Source organism: Podarcis filfolensis (genome assembly GCF_964270895.1).
Source record: "Podarcis filfolensis genome assembly, chromosome: 1".
Classification (NCBI taxonomy): domain Eukaryota; kingdom Metazoa; phylum Chordata; class Lepidosauria; order Squamata; family Lacertidae; genus Podarcis; species Podarcis filfolensis.
In genome coordinates, this window is record NC_139604.1 from 120,021,860 (window position 1) to 120,045,569 (window position 23,710).

A 23,710-nucleotide genomic window follows, 5' to 3' on the forward strand; every position below is an offset into this window, starting at 1 on the left:
CCCGGGGCTCGGGCAGTGCGGACAGCCGCAGTCGCTGCAGCGCTTTAGCTTCGCGAAGAGGAAGGTGGGCGCAGCCCCCACGCCCCTCTCCCGACGCGTTTCTCGCTAGCGCCACCTCCTGGCCAGGTTAAGCGAGCGCGCCCCTTTCCTGCGCGCCTCAAAGAAGCGGAGCCATCTCTGCTCCCACCCAAGCTATCCTTTCTGTTCCCAACCCCGGCGGTTGTGTGTCGATTGGCCAGCTTGGAAGCAACAGGCGGAGAACAAAGGAGAGGGGTGCGTGCACGTGTCGTGCGGAGTCAAACTAGGGGATGTACCCCCCACCAAGAAACACCCCACCCTAAACCCATCCCCACCAACCCCCGGCGCCCCGTCCCTAGGGTGCTCGTCTAATTCCATTGCGCCCCCTTCGCCTCGGTGTCCCCCATTTCTCTCCTTTCCTCACGTGCAGGTAATATTGGATTCCCCGCGAGGTGGCGGCGTGCACGTGAGAATGCGCCCATTCCCTCCGCCTCCTTCCCCAGAACGTAAGAGGCTCGCCCAAGCTTGGGAGGAGGTGGGAAGGGTCCCTTCTCCGCAAGAAGAGCCCTCCCCGCTCCTCCTGCTGCGGAAGACGCGCGGGTGGACCTCCCTCCTTTCCCTTCCTGGAAAAAGAAAGAAAGAAGGGAGTCTCTAGCGGGAGACGCTGCGCATCTGTTTGCGGATGGGACAGCTGTCGTGAGCCGAGCCAGCCGAGGCGCGCGTCGCCTTCGTCTCCTCCCCTGTGGCGTGGGGCATGACCCACTTCCCCCGGCGCGTTTTTTGGAGATGGGGTTCAAGGCTGCCAAATTCATCTGTTACTTGTTTTGGCCGCTTGCTAGCATCCCTCTTGCCCAAGGTAAGGAGATCCCGGTGGGAACGGGATAATGTTTTACCATGCTCACGGCGTCGATCCTCGGCGTCCGGCGCAAGGCTGTGCATGCTTACTCGCGAGTAAATGAATCCCTCTCGCGTTTGCGTGGCGCGCCCAAGGCAGGGCGCATCAAGTGGGGTCCACACTCTGTCCCTTGCGAGTCCTTTGTTTTGTTGTTCTTTGCTCGTGCTTCTGTCTCCCTTAGTCGTGTGGCTCTCAAGAGTTTTGTTGTCTCTTCCGCTCAATTGGGATGCGGAGCGAGAGAGCGAATTGTGTATCCATGCCATTGCTTGTAGATCCAAAAAACTGGCCGCCGTTCAGCGTACTATCTCTCTCGCACCCATCTCTATTAATAACCCCATTTTCGATATTTAGTAAAACAGTTCTTACAAACTCATTTGAAAATGAACGCCCACTTTTCCATCTGCCGTTTTCTTCCATGTCGGGGGGCGGGCGGGGTAGGTTGCCTCCCCTATATAGGTAGCAGCTGTAAAGACTGCAAACTTTCTCCCAATCCTCAGTATTATTTTTAAACAAAGCTTTTAATGCCACTGTAACGCTTTCCTGTTGTAAATATCTTTCAACTATTGGAGGGGGAGCGTGTCGTTTCTCTTTTCCTGTCCCGTCTCCCCCAGTCCCTCAGTTTAGAGAATCATAGAAACCCTTCTTAGCTTTTCAAATGTGCTAGCAGTTTTATTACTGCACCACTACAGAAAGTTATTTGCATTCTCCATCTGATGCAATTTGCTCCTGGTTTAAGGTCATTGGTGGTTAAGTGTGTTTGAGAAAGTGTCACCTGATAAGATCCAGCTTGTGTAATAACATGTTTCAGTGTGAGCTACTTTGCACAGAAATTTCGCACATTGTATTTGTTTTAAGGGCATGATCCGTTCGGAGATAAACTCCAGTTCCATTTATTTAAGCAGAGCAGTTGTAACTGCATGCTTAATTCTGCCGGTGAAACTTAAAAACTGAACTTTCAGTGGACTTCTAGGGACTGCAGTGATATAATAGGACTTCTGAGTAGACATGAATAGGATTGTGCTGCCAGTGTTCTGATGTTGGTATGCCTGTTCATTTCTGCAATAGATGAAAGGGGGGGGGGAGATGGGGTAGTACAATGCCCAGTTCTATTAAATGTTTCATGTATCAGTTAACTTCCGAATTCACTGTGTTTGTGGTCAGCCTATGTGATCATTGTTCTCCTAAGCAGAAGAATGAGTTCAAATATAACTTTGTCCTTAAATGCATCATATATTTTTCAGAAGAAACTGGTTCATGGTCCAGATCTACGTATGATTTTACAATTACATTCTTTAAATATATTGCAGTGTCAAGATCTGCAATATCTTTTCCACTGTCATATAGCTCATAGGATTGAGTTCCACTGAGTTCCACAAGATTTAATGCCAGATAAGTGTATATAATGTGACTGTGGCCTTTGAGTGCAGTCTAGTGTATATTTACCCAGATGCACGCTCCACTGTGTTGAGCGAGGCTTGATCCCAGCAAGTGTGCACAGGATTGTAGATTTTAGTTCCGAGTAAATATGCACAGGTTCTGGCAGAAAAGCCTGATTTTATTTTCTTACTTAGGTGATACATTTCACAACACTATTAATGTAATGAGCTTCAATTAACCTTTGCATTTCTTTGCAGTTTAACCAAATTAGTTTTTCCCAATCAAGCATCATTGTTGGACACATTTAGTATTTATGTTGTGGGCTATTTGGATGTCATCTTGGAGCCAGGAGCTGCTTTTGAACGAGTAGCTATTAATTAACATTTGCTCCTAAATGCACTTCTTTAGGCTCCCTTGAAGTCCATGGGACTTCTTTCGAAGCAAAAGTTTCAAGGAGAATAATATATCCAAGGGCATGAATATGAAATGAGAATGGATTAGTAGTCACAGATGGGTTCTTTTATACAACTTGAAACTGGCATCACTTGTGTTGGAAATTCTGTGCTGCGGTTTTTCTTTTTTTAAAATATACATCAATTTTTTTGCTTTTGCTGTTTTCTTATTTGTCACCCTGGCCTTTAGGGGGAGGAAGTTCAGGATAGAAATTTAATGAATAAAAACATTATTGTATCAGCGGCAATTATAATACTCTTTAGAAGTTTGTATTGCGTTTTGTTTTCAGCTCTGAGGCTTGTCACAAGTAGTAGCTGCAACAAAATGTTACAGTATGAAGTACGACTTCTCTGAATTCCAACCACTCAAAATCCCACCCCCAGTTTCCTCCCCCCCGCCCTACTAAGCATGCTCAGACCTCATTACACTGCTGAGGTGTTTTCCTCCCTGCCCCCCTCCCCTAAAGATGCCTTGTGTTCTTGCAAACCTTGGGGGTTCCCAGGCCTGCTGACATCTCCCTCCTGTACATGGATTGTACTGTTTTGGCTATATAAGCATCCACACTTAGGGTCTGAGTCTGATTTAGAAGGAAATAGTTTCAAACTTAGAAAACAGATATAGGTTCTAAAGCTATGCGTATGTTTTCGTCAACTGCTGTGCTGCTAATGATATATTTGCATGGGTAACATTGTCATTTTAAAGTGGGGTCTTAGATCAAAATGATCAGACAACAGCAAAGGTTGCTAGGTTTATCGAGGGTGCAATGAGATTAAGGGCCACTATCTGCACGATAATCTTGGCCATTTGAATGCCCTTTTTACCCATTGCTGTCTTTTTTATTTGTATATATTTTACTTGTATATATTGCTTGTTTTATGTTGCTATGGCCGTTGGCTAATGCGAATAAAGTTTATCTTATCATCAAAGTGGGGTCTTCACTCTAAAACAGAATGAGGAGCTCTTTTTAGAAGCACTTCTGCAATATTATGTTGTAAATCTTACTATTTTAGGTGTCGAATGTAAGCCTGGTTGTCATCCTGTAAATGGATATTGTGAAGTTTCAAGTGAATGCAGGTAAATTAAGATTTTTATGCCCAAGCTAGAGAGCGCTTGTTTCAGTTAATCATGCTTTTGAACTCTATTCTGTTTTCAACTTGCAGGAGCATATTTGTGTGCAAAATGTAATTCAGTAACCAATGCTTTAATTAATAACCGTGCCATCATTTTACCCACACCTGATTTAGATTTATTACGGCCTGTGCAGCACTTAAAAAGCAGACCAATGTTAATTATGAGATACAAGGTTACCCAGCACAATAAAACAACAGTAATTGTTTAATTAGTTAATTTATTATCTTTGCATAACACTTCACACATCCAGAGGCACCATAAAGTGTTTTACAATTATGCAATGCAAAATATGAAATGCATTAGAAAAAAGTCAATTAAACAATCCAGATACGAAGCACTAAAAGTGTTTGTCCCCGGAAAAAAAGTTCTCTAAAAAGCATCACAGGATATCCTGAAGAACTCTGCTGGATCTGCATCCGGTTCTCACAGTGATCAACAGATGCCACAATGGGAAGCCCACAAACAGAAGCCGAGAGCAGCCTAGGATTCACAGCAACTGTTGTTCCGAGGCATATTGCCTCCATAAAGGATGGACGCCAATAGGCATTGATAGTAACAGTCCTAAAAAAACACCTTTCTTTGCAGAGAAAAGAAAAAGCATGTTATTTTAAATTGGGTTTTTATGTGTGATTCTCAGATGCGAGACACAAATGATTTTGAAATCCCATTATCTCCAAGCATATGTAATAATAATAATAATAATAATAATAATAATAATAATAATAATAAATAAATAAATAAATTTTATTTATACCCCGCCCTTCCCGGTTCAGAAAACCAGGCTCTGGGCGGCTAACGACAAATTTAAAACACTTAATTGATGCAACAAAAAACAGCATAAAATACAGTATAAAACATGAATAACAATAAATTCAGAATCTGACTTCCTTAGGGCCTGGGACCTCTAAACTATGATTATTCATGGACCTTAAGGTCCTCTGCAGGGCATACCAGGAGAGGCGGTCCCGTAAATACATGTAGGTGTGCATGTAGCTGCACTATGTGTATAGAATTCCATTAGAGGAATAGTTCATGACTGGTCAAATCAAGCCATCTTATTTTTGGAAGCTCATCTGTTACACTTTCCAAACTCTTAACTGTATTTGCAAAGGAGGTCTTATCCCGGCTTGATATCTTAGAATTAAGAGTTAGAAGGGACCACGAGGATCATCAAGTCCAGGCATAGACAAACTTGGCCCTCCAGATGTTTTGGGACCACAGCTCCCATCATCCCTGACCACTGGTCCTGTTAGCTAGGGATGATGGGAGTTGTAGTCCCAAAACATCTGGAGGGCTGAGTTTGCCTATGCCTGATGAAGTCCAACCCCCTGCAATACAGGAATATGCATCTGTCCCATATGAGGTTCAGACCTGCAACCTTGGGCATTATCAGCACCATGCTCTAGCCAGCTGAGCTATCCAGGCTTGTTTGACTGTCTTTTCTTTAGGTGTCAGCCTGGTTGGCAGGGCCCTCTCTGTGACCAGTGCATCCCTTTCCCTGGCTGCCTGCACGGGACCTGTGCCAAGCCGTGGCAATGCATGTGCGAAGAAGGATGGATCGGCAGCCTCTGTGACACAGGTTTGCAAACCTCTTTTGCTTCCTCTGCCCAAGATCCAGATGGATCTATCCATACAGTTACAGCACCACCTGGTGTTAGAAATAGACAGTTACTTTAATAGCAATGTCTCTTCCTCATGTTTGCAATGAAGGCACCTTGGAGTTGCAGCTATTCAGATGAGCAGATCCTTAGGGTTGCCATGTGTCCTCTTTGTCCAGGACACATCCTCGTTTTCAGGGGTAAAATTTGTGTCCGGGTGGATTTTTTCAATTTGCCAAAATGTCTCTGGCCATAATTTCTGGATGAGACATAGAAATAACTGGCAGCTGAAGATTTGTTTTCCTATTCTCTTCTCCTCCCCTCAGCAATATATTGCAGCTCCTATAGCCTACATATAGTAGGGGTATTTAAAACGAAAGTCGTCATAGCATCCTCTTTTTTGCTCTTCAGAATATGGCAACCCTCAAAGTTCTACTTAAGGCCAAACTATATGTCAAATGGGAAAACTGGTATATAGTTTTAATCTTAGAAGTACCAATGTCCTCCTGACACTGGGAGGGAACTAAAGCAGGAGATTTGAGGTTATTCTAATTCCTCATTGCTTCTCAAAAAGCTGAAAATCCCACAGTGTGTCTATTTCAAAACAGATGCAAACAGATGTAAGTGGTCTCAGTAATGGGGGTCCGTCCACATCTGCCCACTGACTTCGTCACGTCTTTCTTCATTCACCTGACACCTGTGCCTGTGAATAACATAATTAAGTTGGGAATAACATAATTAAGGGGAAGGTTTTCACATGTATCTTGAGTGACCACACCTTCTCTGTTGGATGGCAGGATCCGGAGTGAATTGAGATTGAAAATGGCATGTTGAGGATGATCAAGAAGAATTCCAGATTGAGGGGAAACTGCTTGTTTTGTGCTACAAACGGATTTGTGCGCATGCACCCCAAGATTCATATGTTCATAAACATACAGTGCAATTGTATACCTGTCTGCTTGGGTATAAGTCCCATTGAGTGGGATTCACTCCTAGGTAAATGGGCATAGGATTGCAGTAATCATACGAAAATAACATTGATTTTTTTTTTGTATTATTAATATAGATGTTCATCCCTGCTCTTCAAAACCTTGTACAAATAACTCAACCACTTGTATTGAAACTGGCGATGGAGGATATATTTGTTTGTGTGCTCAAGGATATATCGGGGAAAACTGCCACGTGAAAAAGGGCCCTTGTATAGTGAACGGGTAAATATGGATAAAAACTTGTGAATGTCTTGCTGCTGTCTTTTATTAGACTGACACCTACATGCATTTGCATACAGTCAGTGTCGGATTTACGTATAAGCTAAACAAGCTATAGCTTAGGGCCTCACTCTCTTGGGGCCCCCCAAAAAAAATTAAAGAAAAAAACAACACCTGGATGTACATTTCCAAAATATAAGATAAAAAACAAATAAAATAAAAGCTACATACAGCAACAGTGTTTTGTGTTGTGTAGGCTCCTATGGTGTAAGTAAAGGGCCCCACCTGCTAGCCTGCTCCCTAAAATATCACTGCTTTGCTCATTTCTATATACTGTATAGGGTGCCTACATTCTGCATGTGCAAATGGCTTTAGATACCTATTAGGTCCATAAATTACCATGTAGCATATATTCAACACAAAGAACAGTGACAATTTGTTGTTGACAAAAGACAGCTGGACATAATAAGGGCCCCATTACCTTCAGCAGCTTAGGGCCTCATCAAACCTAAACCCTGCCCTGCATACAGGGGAGGGGTCCCCAACCTTTCAGGGCACACTTGGAAATGGTCGTGGGCACCACAAAGTGCCCATTTCTCAGAAGAGAAACTGGCAATGCCCAGACCGCCACCTTGCAAGCAGGCAAACACAATGCAAAACAAGCAGAGCAGACCACAACAACAGTCTCCACCAAAATAGAAAAGTGCCAAAATACTCCGCTAAAGAAGGATCAGGAGTGTGTGTTGTTGCCCACATGCACCATGTTGAGGAGTCCAGGCATAGGGCATCATCGTGTCAGCCAGGTTTGTTCGTTCACATGCCTCTACCATTCACCCATCAAGCAGGTAGCATCTAATTCCTGCAACAAGAGGAGCATGTGAGTGAAGGAGAGCGAAGCTACCTTCCCTCCCCACTGTCCGTCTCTCTTAGGACATGTCTCCCCAACTCAGCTCATTCCTGGCTTTGGAGATATAATAATAATGATTTCTTACACCCTGCCCATCTGACTGGGTTGCCCCTGCCACTCTGGGTGGCTTCCAACAAAAATACAGGAAACAACAACATCAAACATTAAAAGCTTCCCTGTACAGGGTTGCATTCAGATGCCTTCTAAACGTCAAGTAGTTGTTTATCTCCTCAACATCTGATGGGAGGGTGTTCCACAGGGCGGGCGCCACTACCAAGAAGGCCCTCTGCCTGGTTCCCTGTAATTTCACTCCTTGTAATCAGGGAACCTCCAGAAGGCCCTCAGAGCTGGACCTCAGTGTCCAAGCTGAATGATGGGGGTGGAGACGCTCCTTCAGGTAACAGGTATATAAATGGGGGCAGAGCTATTTCATTCTACAGAAGGGAAAATACCATTTCTGGTTTTTTCATGGACTTCCCCTTCTGCCTTTGTTGTTTTGAACTCCAGTTCTCCCTGCCAGAACGGAGGGACCTGCGTGGACAACAACGGATTTGCTCCTCACGCCTCCTGCCTGTGCCTTCCTGGCTTCACTGGAATCTTTTGCGAAATCGATACGGACGACTGCGAGTCGAACCCCTGTGAAAATGGAGGGACGTGCACCGATATCGGGAGGGGCTTCCGCTGCATCTGCCCCTCTGGTTACGGAGGTGTGTTGTGCGGCAGTCCCATCACGATCTGCACGAGTGGCCCGTGCAAAAATGGTGGGACATGTCGCCAACGCCCTGGAGGGAGCTTTGAATGCATTTGCAAACCACCCTTTGCCGGGGTCACCTGTGCTTCTTCCAGCAGAAACACAAGCGTCGGGGCAGAGGCTAAACACAGGCCGAATCACCACCCACACCCGAAAGCTCACCACAAACCTGTTCACCCCCAAGAGCCAGACGTCTTGACCATAAAAGAGACGATTGAAAACAGGCAGCATCTTCTCAGTAAGAGTCAGGTGATCTGCTTCCTGGCCCTCGGCTTGCTGACGTGTCTCGTTGTGCTGGGTACAACTGGGATTATTTTCTTCTCCAGATTTGAAATGTGGCTAGCAAATGCCAGGTACAGTCACCTGGTACGCAAGGAGAGGGATTGCTTCCTCAAGGCCAACGAAGGTGAGAACCTTTCGGTGAATATCATCTTCCCAGAGAAGATCAAACTGACTAATGAATAAGGACGAATGATACTGTCGTCTGGGCTGTGCCCAAAGCCTTATATTTCACAACGTGTGCTCTTGTCGTTCCAAGTGGTTGGCTTTACTTTTTCTTTCCTTTTTTCTTGGCTTTGGGACCAGTTGACAGACAAGAAATTGACTGTGTTTTTGTCACCTAAAGAAATTTCCCATTCCCATTATAGTATGATTTCCCACCTACATACGCACACAGAATCATATGTGGTGAACCCATGGATCTTTATTTCCTTTAAAAATAAACAAAAGGCAGGTGATACCTTGTGGAAAATAAGAGAACTGATGTTATTGTACTGTGTATAGCATGTCTGGCCATCGTGCTACTTCTGAGTCATTTTCCAGTGCTTATTTTCTAATAAAGGATATTTAAGGGCTATATTGATTTATCTGTTTTCAAGGGTTTTTGCTGTGCTTCACTGACACTGATGCAGGCTTTTAACTTTGATCTGGTTCAGGCTGGTGCTCTCTTTCAGGAGTGGGGAATTTCAGATGCTGGGGCCTATCAGGACCCCCAGGCCTCTCTTATGTGGCCTTTGGGGCTCTTCCAGGCCATATCTCGGGGACCCTGAGGATCATCTATCCCAACCCCCTGCAATGCAGGAATATTCAGCTGTTCCATACGGGAATTGAACCTGCAACTTTATTAGCACCACACTCTAACCAACAGAACTTGGAATTGTAGTCCCAACAACAACTGGAAGGTGCCACGGCTATGCCTAGTCCAGGCGCATGAAAGAGAAATACCACTTTGAGTTTGGCACGAAGGCACGCAAAAACCCACCTGCCATTTTTAAGTTGTTTTATTTGGAAGAATGTTTAAGCAGACAGGAAGGGGAAAGGTCCACAAAAGAACATTGCGCTTCGTGTCTATCCTGTTGCAGTCACTTAACAGGTTTCTTCATGCGTAATGTAGCAGCACTGATGGTCTGACGGATGTCAGGGAACAAGGGCTGTTGGTTGGCGGCCATCCATCTTTTAAGGGCTCTTGGTCATACACGTGGGCTCTGACTGACAGGTAGCTCTTACACAGCCACGTCAGTCCAGGAAGGGAGCGTAACACATTTTTGAAGTGAGGAGATGGGCTGTGGCAGTTAGCTACTGCTGCGGAAGATCTTCCCCTGCTTCCCAAATAGGTGGAACCCCTTAATCTGTTTGTGTATTGAAAGGGGGACATGACCTCCTTGCATGGGCAGGATGGAGGACCAAAACAAACAGGTTGCCACAAGGTGGGATTGCATTAGAAGTTTGTTGCTTTGTCATTCAGAGAAAAGGTGAGTGAGAGGAGGACAGATTAAAGGTAAAGGTATCCCTGACCATGAGGTCCAGTCGCTCTATAGGCCAAGGGAGCCGATGTTTATCCGCAGACAGCTTCCGGGTCATGTGGCCAGCAAGACCAAGTCACTTCTGGTGAACCAGAGCAGCGCACAGAAATGCCGTTTACCTTCCTACTGGAGTGGTACCTATTTATCTACTTGCACTTGATGTGCTTTTGAACTGCTAGGTGGGCAGGAGCTGGGACCAAACAACGGGAGCTCACCCCGTCACAGGGATTCGAACCGCCGACCTTCTGATCGGCAAGCCCTAGGCTCTGTGGTTTAACCCACAGTGCCACCCGTGTCCCTGAGGGCAGATTAGATGTGTATAAAATCATTCATGGTGCAGAGACTGCCGGTCATGGGAGACTTGGCAGGAAATTACAATTTTGACATGCCAGCCCTGGCAAACCTGGAAGGCAAAGCTGGTGAGAAGACCTGGGCAAGACTGGCTTCACTCAGGTGTGCTGACAATCCATTCAAGCTGACTGCACTCGGAAGCAGCAGCACAGTTTGCCATCAGACGTCTCACCTGCCCTCTTCATGTTTTGGCACTACCTGAAGTTAAGTGGTCAGTGCCTGTGCATGACCTTGCTGTGAAACTAATCAACAGCTGTATTTGGGGCCCGGGAGGAATTTGCCCACCAGCCCAAAGGTTGGTTCATGGGAGTGGTTTGGTGCAGGTATACCAAAGAAGGAAGTTAAAAATACCAGAGTGATCAGTCCTAGTGTTTTACTATAAGAAAGCTTAGCTTACAGTAAATGAGCCTGCTGGTCCTCGCTGCCATTGCAGGCACAAGACAAACACTGCAACAATAAGAGGTCACCATGGCTCGTCTGCCCCCAAGCAAATGTTGATATAGCCATCATGCACAAAGCAGAATATGTCAGTTTGCCCAGAACCTCACCTGGCCAGTGAGGCCATAGGTGGCAGCCATCCAAAGCTTCTCCCTTCTCTGAGCCTAAAGCCCAGCATTCCAAGTTCCACAGATAAGAGCAGCATCAAAGCCAGCCAATTAGCACATATCAAAGCAAGGAAACATATATGCGTTCATCCTTGCAACAACTCCCAATTATCTGGGGGGTTATCTTGACTACAAAGATGGCTCTTGAAGGCCTTTCAGAACATTTCACTTGGGTTCAACAAAAGGGCATTTTACCTACCTCATAGCAACTGTCACACCTTGCTGGAGGAAAAAGGCTCTGGGTTGGATCCTTAGTCTAAACTAGGGTGGTGGGAGCAAGTCCTACCCTCCCTTTCAGGATTAAGTATTGTGGTACCCCAGGAAAGGGGTCCAGGGGAAGGTTTCCCCCTAATACCCAGATGAGGGCTAACAGGTCACAGAACTCCCCAAACGGCATCCTGGAGAGATCGCTCCATTTGATGTGCATCTGGGATTGACCTTGATATAGTAATCAGCCAGCAAACAGGCTGGTTGATTCAGAATGCATACCCAGTGCCTAAGCCAAAACCAACTTACATCTGTAATCAATAAAGTTGTGGCCATTTTGATCCCAAGATGTTGTCATGTCATTTTTCTGCTTCCTGAGCCCCAAGCCCTCATCAGAAAATCTGGAGATAGAACAGTTCAAAAAGTGGTTTCAGAGGCAGAGAAAATTTCTCTTAGGGTTCTCTAAGCACCATGTATCTCTGGATTTAACCTTCCCCCTCCCCCCAAAAAGTGTGGGACAGCAGCTGTATCTGATGAAGGATGTCTGAACAAGCGGGAGCTAACGGGCACACAAGGGGTAGACATTTGATCAAAGTATGGACAAACCCCTAGATACATTCATGAAGGATACAGCTATTAACACCTTCTAGCTATAATGTCTCTGAATGCCAGTCGCTGGGAATTACATGTGGGGAAAGTGGTGTTTCACTGAGGTCCTGTGTCTAGACTCCTGGGAGAACAGGATGCTGGACAAGATGGGCCATAGAAGAAGAAGAGGAGGAGAAGGAGGAGTTTGGATTTGATATCCCGCTTTATCACTACCCTAAGGAGTCTCCAAGCAGCTAACATTCTCCTTTCCCTTCCTCCCCCACAACAAACACTCTGTGAGGTGAGTGGGGCTGAGAGACTTCAAAGAAGTGTGACTAGCCCAAGGTCACCCAGCAGCTGCATGTGGAGGAGCGGGGAAGCGAACCCGGTTCACCAGATTACGAGACTACCACTCTTAACCACTACACCACACTGGCTCTCGACACATTGGCCTGATCTAGCATGCTCTTCTTATGCTTTCACATGCTTAAAGGGCTTTTTGTGCATTTAGTAGTTGTAATACATGCAAAAACCCTGTGAAATGTCAGAATTATGATTCCCCCCTATTGCAGATGGGGTGGTGGGGAGGGAGAATACTGAAGCTGAGAGGCAGTGGCTTGTCTAAGAGTGCCTAGTGAGTTTTATAGCTGAAGTGAGATGATTGAACTGGGCATCGTCATGACTCATAGCCTAGTCCCTTGGCTGCACCAGCCTTCAACCTTCAGGAAATGAGACAACAGTTGCTGTACACATGGACAGTACCTTCATAAGCATCTGTTAAAAGGCTTCATCTTCCATAAAAATGTCTAATCTGTGCATCACGCAAGATGCAACACAGGCACTCAACAAGCCAGTGTGCTCAAGAGCCTCTTTTGACTGATTCTTCTCGAAACAAACTGATTCTTCTCGAAACAATTCTTCTGGAAGATCACAGGAATCAGGTTTCTGTTCATACAGGCCACTGCTGTGCTGAGTGCCTGTGTTGTATTTGGCATAGGACAACACAGTTGTGCTGTGGTCTAAACCACTGAGCCTCTTGGGCTTGCTGATCAGAAGGTCGGCGGTTTGAATCCACATGATGGAGTGAGCTCCTGTTGCTCTGTTCCAGCTCCTGCCAACTTAGCAGTTTGAAAGCATGGCAGTGCAAGTAGATAAATAAGTACTGGTGCGATGGGAAGATAAACGGCATTTCCATGCGCTGTGGCATTCGTCACAGTGTTCCATTGCACCAGAAGCGGTTTAGTCTGCTATCCACACGACCCGGGAAACTGTCTGTGGACAAACACCGGCTTCCTTGGCCTGAAGCGAGATGAGCGCTGCACCCCATAGTTGCCTTTCACTGGACTTAACTGCCCAGGGGTCCTTTACCTTTTACCTTGACCTTGGAGCATTGGCCTGTTAAGACATAAGAAGGACATAAGAAGAGCCTGCTGGCTTGGGCCAATGACCTATCTCATCCAGAATCCTATTCTCACAGTGGCCACCTAGAATAAGGTTACCAGATTTTTTTTCAATGAATCCGGGGACACTTTTCAAGTTGCTACTAAACAGATGGATTTTGTCAGGGGACTGATTTGTAAATTTGGGAACTGTCCCTGGGAAACAGGGATATCTGGTAACTTTAACCTAGAAACCTGTGGGGAATCTCCAGACAGGATCTGAATGCAAGAGGAGCTCTCCTGAGGTGTCTGGCAACTGGTATTAAGAAACCTCCAACCATGAAGGCAGAGTCTAGCCTTCACAGCTAGCAACAGAGCCATGAACAGCTGAACTCCAAGGACCAGAATAGATCCAGTTCGCTGCTTAGTGAGATTTGAATATGGAGTGCCAAGTTTGATGGAAAGATTGCACAGCAGGGTTGGCCAACGTGGTGAACCTCCAGTTCCAATCTTCTGTGACTATTGCCCCAATATCAGGAGGACACCACATGGGCAAACCCTGTTCTTTTACGCCTCATGCCGTTCCAGTTGCCTGAGTGCGAGAGAAGGGCTGCGATCTCAGATCTGGCCTCTGTTGCTGCATCCTCTGCTGGCCCAGCAAGCCTTCCATCCATGCATTATGAGGGAAAGCCTGAGGAGGGGAGTTGTTAAAGTAAAGGTAAAGGGACCCCTGACCATTAGGTCCAGTCGTGACCAACTCTGGGGTTGAGGTGCTCATATCGCTTTATTGGCCGAGGGAGCTGGCGCACAGCTTCGGGGTCATGTGGCCAGCATGACTAAGCCACTTCTGGCGAACCAGAGCAGTGCACGGAAACGCCATTTACCTTCCGCCGGAGTGGTACCTATTTATCTACTTGCACTTTGATGTGCTTTCGAACTACTAGGTTGGCAAGAGCAGGGACCGAGCAATGGGAGCTCACCCCGTCGCGGGGATTCAAACTGCCGACCTTCTGATCCTAGGCTCTGTGGTTTAACCCACAGCGCCGAATTGTAGTTCTGTGAGGGGATCAAGGGTCTCCTAACATCTCTCAACATCCTCACCAAACTGCAGCCCCCAGGATTCTATGGGGGAAGCCATGACTGCCTAAAGTGATCTGAAGCAACTTTCAAGGTATAGTGCAGATGGGGCCTTGCGATGTGATGGTAGAGATGACTCGCCCAGCAAGTTCTTCCGGGTGCTACGAATGGGATGATCCATGGGGAAATTTAACAGGTGCTTTAAGTTAAGAGTGGAACAAGCAGTTAAGTTGTCGGTCCATCCTGCAACAAGCACGCCTATTATATTAGAAACGCCATTCCGCTCCTGACTCTTCAGCCTTGTTTTCACTTCTGCGAAAAGAAGTCCATTGGTTAACATTCAACCTTTAGAGAATTGCCTTTTCATGCAAACTCTTAACCACTAATGTCCACTGGATGGCAGCATTTGAACATGTAATTTATGAGTAGCCTATCAAAGCATCTCACAGTTAAAATCAACTCCCTCATTTCTGCCATATTAATAAAGAAACACAGAGCCTTTCCATATTTTGATAAGTTTAGTATAGGTTAGTTGTTTAGTTTAGTTTTTGAAGTGGAGATATGGAATTTTTAACACTACAAATACTAAATTATATTGCATTTCCCCCTAGGACTCAAAATGGCAATATTTTGTTTCTGAGAAAATTGATTCTTCCCTTTGATAGTATCAGTTCTAAAAGTGAAAATGCCTATATGGAATTTTATTCTGCTTATATTACTGGAGTCTATGCAAAAAAAAAAAAAAAACAGTTCTTTGTTCAGTCACAGTGGCAGACACTTGCTTTGCATGCAGAAGGTCCCAGGGTTCTTTTTGGGGGGTGGGGTGGGGGCTAGATTCAATGTGACTTGCTTCACTTACTTCAAACTGAGGTAAGTCAGTCTACAATGATGGTGGCTTTCAGGTAGGGGTCTCTTCAAGTCCTAACGGGAAACTCTGGAGATGGAAGCTGGGACCTTCTGCATGCCAAACAGATGTTCTGCCTATTTTTTTAAAAGAGAAGCTTTGGGATGGGGGCAGACCTGAAAAAGTAGCAAACCCCAGCAAAATTACCTTGCATCCCCAGCAAGGTCTCCCTTTCATCATTTGAATCCATTGGTTCGGGTCCTACCCTCCAGAGAAGCAAAAAACAAGCTTGCTCCATCTTCCATGTGACAGCCCTTAAGATATTTGAAGATGGCTATTATATTAGCTCTCAGTCTTCTATGCTCCGTGAAGACGGTGCAAAGCCAGACATTTGCAAAATATGGTCTGAAGCTCAACATCAAAAAAAACGAAGATCATGGCCACTGGTCCCATCACCTCCTGACAAATAGAAGGGGAAGAAATGGAGGCCGTGAGAGATTTTACTTTCTTGGGCTCCATGATCACTGCAGATGGTGACAGCAGCCGCGAAATTAAAAGACGCCTGCTTCTTGGGAGAAAAGCAATGACACACCTAGACAGCATCTTAAAAAGCAGAGACATCACCTTACCAACAAAGGTCCGTGTAATAAAAGCTATGGTTTTCCCAGTAGTGATGTATGGAAGTGAGAGCTGGACCATAAAGAAGGCTGATCGCCGAAGAATTGATGCTTTTGAATTATGGTGCTGGAGGAGACTCTTGAGAGTCCCATGGACTGCAAGAAGATCAAACCTATCCATTCTTAAGGAAATCAGCCCTGAGGGCTCACTGGAAGGAAAGATCGTGAAGCTGAGGCTCCAGTACTTTGGCCACCTCATGAGAAGAGAAGACTCGCTGGAAAAGACCCTGATGCTGGGAAAGATGGAGGGCACAAGGAGAAGGGGACGACAGAGGACGAGATGGTTGGACAGTGTTCTTGAAGCTACCAACATGAGTTTGACCAAACTGCGGGAGGCAGTGGAAGACAGGAGTGCCTGGCATGCTCTGGTCCATGGGGTCACGAAGAGTCGGACACGACTAAATGACTAAACAACAACAACAATAGCCTTGGGAGAAAGCTAAAAGGATTGTTCTGTCTCAGCAACCCATTTGTCTTGCCAGACAAAATGACGCCCCCTTCCTATCCCTGCTTGCTGTCCCAGGGATTCTCCCAAATTCCTCGAAGCCGATTTTTGAGGAGTGGTCAAAGAGAAGGGGAGAAAATCCTGTTGCACAAGCAGAAATCCTTGCAGACGGCTTCCATTGACAGGACATATAAGCTGAACTCCTTTGTTAATTTAATTTGAATAAAAGTTTCTGGCTGCTTCAGCTCTTGGTCAAATAAATGCATGATTGAGATGGGGCTCTTCATGCAAACCTGCCTCGTGCATTTGACTTTTCAGCTTCCATAAGTGCAAGGCCAGCACCCCCTTTGCACCCTCATTTCCCCTGCTGAGTTGGGAGCTTGGGAGTATTGCAGCCACCATAGCAACAACCTATCTCAGCAGCAAGATTTCCAAACAAAACTCATCTGAACTTTCTCCTGTTTCGTTTAGCATAAAATTGCATTGGAATTGGCTGCCCTCCAGCAGAGTGAGTTCTCTCATTTTCTAATGAAACAAAACAGTGCCTTGGCACTCTCTCTCTCTCTCTTTCTCTCTCTGGATAAGGCATCCTTCCTATTGTGGATGAGGTTAAGTGTGTTCAACAGGAAAGGCACTGCAATAAAAATGATGGATGTTCACGATGACTTGAATATTGCAGAGCAAGAACCTTTTAAAAAATCTGTATGTTATTTTTGTTTTTAAAACCATGGTAACCTGCTTTCCCTGCAGCACCTCTGTTAGAAACGAGTAAGGCCCACGAGCTAACAGATCCACACTGGTTTTACTCATGGCTTTAAAAACAGCCTGGGCTATAGATGTTTTTGGTTGACCTCTGCACACTCTTGCCAGTCCAGTACATGTAGTAGACTCTGGGGTTGAGTTCATTTCGATGCTAAGTAACTGTATTACTGTATTGCTTGGGTGCACACAGTATCTTTGTAAAGGAGGAGGACAGGGTGGCGCAAACAGGAATAAACTGATTGTGTCCCTGGGCCCCTCCTCCAGTGATTGCCTTGGCTACCCAACAGATCCAGTGATTATGAGCCCCCAATGTTCTGGTGGTGCTGTGGTCTAAACCACTGAGCCTCTTGGGCTTGCTGATCAGAAGGTGGCAGTTCAAATCTCCACAACGAGGTGAGCTCCCATTGCTCTGTCCCAGCTCCTGCCAACCTAGCAGTTCAAAAGCAATCCAGTGCAAGTAGACAAATAGGTACCGCTGCAGTAGGAAGGTAAACGGTGTTTCCATGCACTCTGGTTTCCATCATGGTGTTCTGTTGCTCCAGAAGCGGTTTAGTCCTGCTGGCCACATGACCCGGAAAGCTTTCTGTGGACAAATGCCGGCTCCCTTGGCCTAAAAGCAAGATGAGCGCCACAACCCCATAGTCACCTTTGACTGGACTTAACCATCCAGGGTCCTTTACCTTTTTACTGCTCTGGGGCAACCAACATGATCAAGAGGGCGGAGCGACTCCCCAGTGTGGAAAGATTGCAGCATTTGGTACTCCTTAGTTAGGAGAAAAGGAGAGTAAAAGGTAACACGGAAGCAGTGACCGTAGAGAAAATGACATGGGAGAAGTTTATAAAGTTGGAGAAAATGGGTGAAGGAAATTTTTGACCCTGTATCATAGCACTAGAGCATCGACAGAAACCGCATTCTTGACAATTGCTTCCCTGTATTAGTCTTATCCGCCCAATTCACCAGAGCCTGTCTTCACATACAGGGGAATTCCCTAACTTGCTGAGGTTTTGAGAACCATCAGCTCCTCTCACCTGGTTTCACTGGCCAGTCAAAGCCGTTTCCTGAGTGTTGCATGCTGACAGCTTCTGGGAACTACAATTGAGAGCTGAGTGCAGGGTGGGAACCAAAGTTGGAAAAACTGCCCCAGAAGGAGGACAATGCGTTCTCCATCAGAGGTACTACCCCTCCTCTTGCACCCTAAACACTTAAAGCCTAATTAGCCATCCACAAATGGAAAAGGCTCCCTCAATTTGAAGAAGTTGGGATCCAGGGGAGGAGACTCCTCCCACTTGAGGGCAAGGGTGGGGTGGCTTTTGTTGTTGTTTGGTCAATCTCCCTTTCCCTGGGCAACCTCTTGTGTCAATTCTCTGGCTGCTCTGCTGAAGCCTCTAGACCTGCTGTTGAAGGGACAAAGAGGGAAAAGGAGAATTTACCCCCCTTCTGTCAATGAGACCATTGCTACACCTACAAGTTTCCCACCAGTGGATGCACTGAACATGGTGACCTTCTGGAATGTTTAGCTGAAATTTCCTGGTAATTCTGGTCCTTGCTGAAGGGGAGATTCCAAAAGGTGGTATTGTCAGGCGGCAGAGGAACCAACCCTCAAGGCAGGTTGCCAGGAATGGACAAGACAAGGAAAAGTCTTACCGCCTGCTTTTTATTCAATAGTCACGGAAAGTAAATGCAGCCTCTTTGAATAATGGCTTTGCCCTAAGTGAGTCTCCACCCCCTCTGTCTCTCCCACTTCCTCATGTGTCATCGCTACGGGCGTTGAAAAGTGCCCTCTGCCTTTGAGCTCTTTGCTCTCCTACTTTCAATGCTTGCTGGGTTCTGGGTGGTGGTGGTGGTCTGGAATGCTTTCTAAAGACACCAAGTTTATCAGCTGCATCTCCCCTGGTGCTTCTTCTTCTTCCTCCTCTCCCATTATTTCCCAGCTTTCCCCCTCATCTGCCTCTGAGCTGTGATCTCCCTCAAACTCCTGTTGTAATTCTGAACTGTCTTCTTCTTCTCTGGAAGGGTCCAGCTGGGGAGGCGGTCTCCACCATTCCTCCTCTGCCCAGTCCCTGACAGGTATTAGAAGAGATTCCTGGTTAACTCCATGACTTTGGCTTATCACTGGGATCTGTCTTGTTCTCTTGTGCTGTTCAAGATCTTTATGGCACTGCTGAGTTGGCACGAGAACGTAAGAACTTGCAAAGAGCCTTTCCAACCAAAGGCCTATCTTGTCCAACATCCTGTCCTCAAAGAGGCCAACTAGATGCCTATTGGCAGCCTATGAGCAGAACCTGAGTGCAACAATGCTCTCCCCACATGTGATACGTCCTCTGGGAATGAATGCTTCTCTCCTCAGCTAATCTCAAGAAGTGCTGACATGATTATTTGGTTTCGAAGAAATGTTTCTCAGCTTTCCCCAGCTTCATGCAGATAGATAGGCATGTTGTGCCATGAACCTTGAGGAGAAGGTGATGTCCCGAGATCTATGAAATGTTAGCTGCGTGCTGAGCGGCCATCTTTTCAATGCCGCAGAGGAGCACATAGAATCGTAAGAATTGTAGAGTTGGAAGGAACCCCAAGGGTCATCTTGTTCAACCTCTGCAATGCAGGACTCTCAACTAGATCATACAGATAGCATCTGTCTTGTAAGATCCTAAGCCAGGCATAGGAAAACTCTGCCCTCCAGATGTTTTAGGACTACAACACCCATCATCCCTAGCTAACAGGACCAGTGGTCAGGGATGATGGGAATTGTAGTTTCGAAACATATGGAGGGCTGAGTTTGCCTATGCCTGTCCTAAGCTATGGGGATAGGTGGATCCCAGCTGCTTAAGGGTTATTTAACTCAAGGTGAACTTGATCAATAGCCAGTCTTTTATTGTCATGGCAAAGCAGATAATTCCTGCAGTAAAAGGTAAAGGTAAAAGGACCCCTGACCATTAGGTCCAGTCGTGGCCGACTCTGGGGTTGCGGCGCTCATCTAGCTTTACTGGCTGAGGGAGCCAGCGTTTGTCCACAGACAGCTTCCGGGTCATGCGGCCAGCATGACTAAGCCGCTTCTGGCAAACCAGAGCAGTGCACAAACACTGTTTACCTTCCTGCCGGAGCGGTACCTATTTATCTACTTGCACTTTTGGGCGTGCTTTCGAACTGCTAGGTTGGCAGGAGCTGGGACCGAGAAATGGGAGCTCACCCCGTCATGGGGATTCGAACCGCAGACCTTCTGATCGGCAAGTCCTAGGCTCTGCGGTTTAACCCACAGCGCCACCCGCATCCCTAATTCCTGCAGAGGAAAGCTGTAAAAATCAATTTCAGTTCTCCAGGATGCCTCTTTTTAAAAGAACCAGCCACATACATTCTGCCATTCCAGAGTCAAAATCTATGTCTAGAATGCCCATAAGTAATATCCAATTCTCCCTCTTCCTTCAACCCAGGTACCAAGACTGCACTTTTCTACAGATCACAAATCTTCTGCCATAAATTTTAAAGGCCAACAAATGTGTTTGAGAATTTTTAAGCTCTTCATGCCATCTGGCATCTTTCAGCTTTCACTGTTCCCCCCTCCCCCCTCCAAACTAATGGAAAACATCAAGCTTGGACCTTCTTGTATCTGTTTTGCTACACAACACAGAAAGGGGGGGGGGAATCTTCTCATGCCCAGAGTTTCTTCTTGGGGATGTTTTGAAAATTATGTAACTTTTGCAGCACTGTAACACCTCTGCAATTCTCAAAACACTTTCCATTTTGACGTGTCTAGTGAAATGTCACTTGTTTTCATTTTTTAAAAAAGCTTTCTTATCTTCCGCTTGCTACAAAAAAACAAAATGAAAATGAAGCTGTGGTCAGTTCCTGGAAATGGGGGTCAACGGCCACCATTGCACTGCTTTGCTGATGAGAGATACACACTCCCTGCTCCTCATGCTCCCATCCTGATCAGAGTGTGGGGGACCTTTGCAGAATAAGAGCTGGGTCCCTGGCCAAGCCCAGTGTGTATTTTTCCTTTTCCTTTTTTGCAGCTGAAATGATAAGAGAGTTTGGAGAAACCTGCACGCAACTTCCCACAACACTGAAGGGGGTTGGACCAAATGACCATTGGGAATCCTTCCAACCATGCAATTCTATTATTCTGTGATTCATAGACCCCTGTCCTTCCTTGAGACGTTACCTTGGCCATCATGGTGGAAGTCACCCTTTGCACTTCAAATGCCCTTCCTAGTTGAGGCTACAAAAGAGAAGAAGGTAATGAACCATGTTGCACCTGTTATGGTTGCCTACGGATGCCTTCCTGCGTTCTCCCTCAGCTGTGATTTGGCTTGGGAAAAGACATGACGGAATCAGAAATGAAGGCTGTGATGTTCTAGCAAGTGATATCCAAGGTCTCAGTGGCTACTCGCCATGATGGTTTTGCGCTGCCTCTACGGTTGTAAGGCTGTAACGCTTCTGAATACCAGTTTGTTGGTTTCCCACAGGCTGGCCACTGTGAGAGCAGGATGCTGGACTCGGTGGGCCATTGGCCTGACCCAGCAGGCTCTTTTCTATTCAGATGTTGCCTGCTCCATGCTCCATCAAGCTGGAGATGCCTGGAACTAAACTTGGGACTTCATTACTGTGCTATGGTCCCTCCCTGACACATTTCAAGAAAGAAGTCCTAAGAACTGGAGGTGGCATTGGAGCTGCAGTTGCTGTATTGGCTTGTAAAGGTAAAGGTAAAGGGACCCCTGACCATTAGGTCCAGTCGTGACCGACTCTGGGGTTGCGGCGCTCATCTCGCTTTACTGGCCAAGGGAGCCGGCGTACAGCTTCCGGGTCATGTGGCCAGCATGACTAAGCCGCTTCTGGCAAACCAGAGCAGCACACGGAAACACCATTTACCTTCCCGCCGGAGCGGTACCTATTTATCTACTTGCACATTGACGTGCTTTCGAACTGCTAGGTTGGCAGGAGCAGGGACCAAACAATGGGAGCTCACACCGTCGCGGGGATTCAGACCTTCTGATCGGCAAGCCCTAGGCTCTGTGGTTTAACCCATAGCGCCACCCGCATCCTGTACAGCTTACCAATGTACAGAGAAACGTAGGTCTCCAGCTGTTGTTGGACTACAACTCCCATCATCCCTGACTACTGGTCTTGCTAACTAGGAATGATGGGAGTTGTAGTCCCACAACAGCCTGGGGACCCAAGTATGAGAAACACTGGGTTCCACGGATGTCGGGAGATTATGGCCTAACGCAACCCCTGTGCGCTTCGCAAATATCGGCTTTCTTGAATCTGCACTCTCTCTGGCAGCACCTGACTTCCAGTTACTGTAAATACTTGCAACAAATCCTATTGGCAGCTGAGAAATTCAGTTAGGTATTAAAGCTCAAGAGCTAATGGTTTCTACTAAGGCTGTGATCTTGTATGGTCATACTTGGGAGTACAGTGGTACCTCGGGTTACATACGCTTCAGGTTACATATGCTTCAGGTTACAGACTCCGCTAACCCAGAAATAGTGCTTCAGGTTAAGAACTTTGCTTCAGGATGAGAACAGAAATTGTGCTCCAGCGTTGCGGCAGCTGCAGGAGGCCCCATTAGCTAAAGTGGTGCTTCAGGTTAAGAACAGTTTCAGGTTAAGAACGGACCTCCGGAACGAATTAAGTACTTAACCCGAGGCACCACTGTAACTCCCATTGAAAACAATGAGTCTTCCTTCTGATTCCAAATGTGCATGTTTAGGATCAGACTGCACATTATTTAATACAGAGGACAGGATAGGAAAACAGAGTTGTTTTGTCTCCCTCAAGAGTATCTTGTAATGGCCCACAGGGGTTGAAACTTTCCCCCCTGTTCCCACTCTGCCGTTTTATCCAAGCACTTAATAGATTATGTAAGCTCTTATTCCTTGATACTCTGTTTGTGATCCTCCTGAGGATTTCCGACTTGCACTGGAAATCTGGAGTGCCTTGTAACACTTTCTTCTGTTTCAGAACCCACAGGAGATGCAGGATTTCTCTGTCTCCAGTGATGGAGTTTGGTATTTTAATGGACTTTTTCTGCTACATGAGGCTGTAGTCAAAGTAAACATTGACATAGCTGAAAGTAGACAGACATATCACTTGCAATTCTGTAAAAGCGGCTCTCTCTTTTCCCGGCAGATATCCACAGGAGAATATTGAGCTGCGCTAGGCATTTGTCACCTTATCATGTCTCTCAACCAGGGACCCACAGCCATTATGTCACAATCCTACAGATGGTAAATGTAAGGTTCAAGGGTGTGCTAAGCATCAACGTTTATGACTTCTGGGACATTCCTCCAGCCATGCTACATCTGGACTCTATAATGACTTACTTCCCCCAAACGGTTCGGCCTCCCATTTACCTCTCTTGAATGGTTTATCGATGTCGTTACATTTCTTAGCAAGGTTTCCTACTCCCTAGCATATGCGTTCTTGACAATTATGAATAAAACTGCACATGGGTAAGATGATTTGCAGGAGTTTGAACATTGCCAAGAGAGAAACCAGAAGGCTGAGGATACTTTCACAATCAGCGCCAGCAAATCAGCCGGTGTAATGTGATATTAAGCAGGTTTATTCAGTGGGGCGACCCCTTGAATTCAATGGGACTGACTCCCTAGTGTCCTTAGGGTTAGAGCCATAGGGA

The 23,710-nt window shown here is 46.2% G+C and overlaps 1 protein-coding gene across 1 annotated transcript; it reads left to right on the forward strand.

The window, feature by feature from the left end:
• Window positions 1-475: 475 nt before the first annotated feature.
• DLK1 (delta like non-canonical Notch ligand 1) lies at window positions 476-9,200 on the forward strand. Its single transcript, XM_083616841.1, is given in 6 exon segments — window positions 476-664; window positions 667-874; window positions 3,754-3,817; window positions 5,323-5,453; window positions 6,539-6,683; window positions 8,095-9,200. Coding segments are annotated over 6 exon segments (1,431 nt in total). The 5' UTR covers window positions 476-490; the 3' UTR covers window positions 8,804-9,200.
• The last annotated feature ends 14,510 nt before the right edge of the window (window positions 9,201-23,710 follow it).